The sequence below is a fragment of the Myotis brandtii genome, unplaced genomic scaffold, assembly GCF_000412655.1.
Source record: "Myotis brandtii unplaced genomic scaffold, ASM41265v1 scaffold18, whole genome shotgun sequence".
Classification (NCBI taxonomy): domain Eukaryota; kingdom Metazoa; phylum Chordata; class Mammalia; order Chiroptera; family Vespertilionidae; genus Myotis; species Myotis brandtii.
The window spans coordinates 5,894,171-5,896,094 of NW_005356674.1; the positions used below are offsets into that span (position 1 = coordinate 5,894,171).

At 54.0% G+C, this 1,924-nt stretch overlaps 1 protein-coding gene across 1 annotated transcript in view; it reads left to right on the plus strand.

Annotated features, from left to right (window-relative positions):
• Positions 1-1,103, plus strand: part of LOC102252873 (M-phase inducer phosphatase 1) — a 56,185-nt gene extending 55,082 nt beyond the window's left edge. Inside the window, exon 4 of the mRNA XM_014537598.1 lies at positions 5-1,103. Coding sequence (XP_014393084.1) covers positions 5-1,051 — 1,047 coding nt within the window. The 3' untranslated portion in view covers positions 1,052-1,103. The remainder of the gene's footprint in view (positions 1-4) is intronic.
• Positions 1,104-1,924: the final 821 nt, after the last annotated feature.

A 1,924-nucleotide genomic window follows, 5' to 3' on the forward strand; every position in this document is an offset into this window, starting at 1 on the left:
CCAGGAGGAGACTAAGGAAAACCTTTCCTCCGACAAAAGAGAGAGCAGCGAGCCAGAGAACTTCATTCCACTCTTTATGCTCCAGTCACCCGTGACTGCCACTTTGTCTGATGAAGATGATGGCTTCATGGACGTTCTTGATGGAGAGAATCTGAAGAATGACGAGGAGACCTCCTCCCGCATGGCAAGCCTCTGGACGTCTCCCCTTGTCATGAGAACAACTGCAAACGTGGGCAACCGATGCCAGCTGTTTGACTCCACTTCCACGGGCCGCCCCGACCCGCGCTCAGTGTTGAAGAGACCAGACCGATCTCGAGAGCCGTCCCCACCTGGAAGCACGAAGCGGAGGAAGATCGTGCTCAGGGCCAGTCCCGGGGCGGCAGCCAGTCCCAAGAAGCCCCGGGAGATTCTGCATCCGTCTCCAGCCTTGGTATCCCCCACAAAGGGGACCATCGAGAATATTCCGGACAACGACCCCAGAGACCTCATAGGGGACTTCTCCAAGGGTTATCTCTTCCACACAGTCGCTGGGCAGCACCAGGACCTAAAGTACATTTCTCCAGAAATCATGGCATCTGTCTTGAATGGCAAGTTTGCCAACCTCATTGAAGAGTTTGTTATCATTGACTGCCGGTACCCATACGAATATGAGGGCGGCCACATCAAGGGCGCGGTGAACCTGCACATGGAGGATGAGGTGGAAGACTTCCTGTTCAAGAAGCCCATCTCCCCCGCCGACCGCAAGCGCGTCATCGTGGTGTTCCACTGCGAGTTTTCTTCCGAGCGGGGCCCGCGCATGTGCCGCTACGTGCGAGAGAGAGATCGGCTCAGCAACGAGTACCCCAGACTCCACTACCCTGAGCTGTACATCCTGAAGGGCGGGTACAAGGAGTTCTTCCTCAAATGCCCGTCTCACTGTGAGCCCCCCAGCTACCGGCCCATGCACCATGAGGACTTTAAAGAAGACTTGAAGAAGTTCCGTACCAAGAGCCGGACCTGGGCTGGGGAAAAGAGCAAGAGAAAGATGTACAGCCGCCTGAAGAAGCTCTGAGGCAGCAGCCGGTGGACAGCAGCGGCCGGCGCCTGCTCCATCCCCTCCCCTCTTGGCTGCATTTGGAGAGGTGCCTGGGGCTTCCTCCGTACACCTTCCGGCCACATCCCCGAGGATGGAGCCCGAGCACCCGTCCCTGCAACAGGACCATCTCCCAAGGCTGTCACGGGCCCAGTTCCGAGCACCACATCAAGTCCAGTTCTGCCTCTTGGTCCCCACAGCTGGAGGAGCCGCTGGGGCCTTACTGGGATCCTGACCCCACATGAGGGGAGGGGAGGAGGGGGAGTGGAGAGAAGTAAGACCATGAAAGTGTTGCTGGGAAGGGATAACCCATGTCTTCATTTATTCAACCTCATCAATCACTTTATTATTACTTTTAACTCCTGGAGACTTATTTAGCTGCTTAAAAAAAAAAATTTGCCGGAAGCCCCTTGACACAGTCGCTGCAGGGAAGAAACGCCCTAACCTTTGGAATAGAATGGATAGGATTAAAATCAACTGGTATAAGTACAGATGTAACAGGACAATAAAGACAGAACCTGGCTAGGCTGCTGATCAACTGAACGCTGTCTCTGTGTCATTCCTTCTTCGCTGACTCCGTCCACACCTTTGGGAACCCCTGGACCTGCTGGGGTTGGACCCCAACAGACCAAGAAGCTGTCTCCACTGCCAACTCAGATCATTTATTACTGTATCATAAATGTCTGATATTAGAGTTAAGTTCAGGGAATTTGTATCAGTCAGGGTCCTCCAAAATCTCCCTTTCCTTTCCTTTTTCTTTCTCTTTTTTGTTAAAATATATTTTTACTAGAGGCCCAGTGCACAAATTTTTGTGCACGGGGGGGGGGGGGGCCCTCAGCGGGGCCTGCCCCC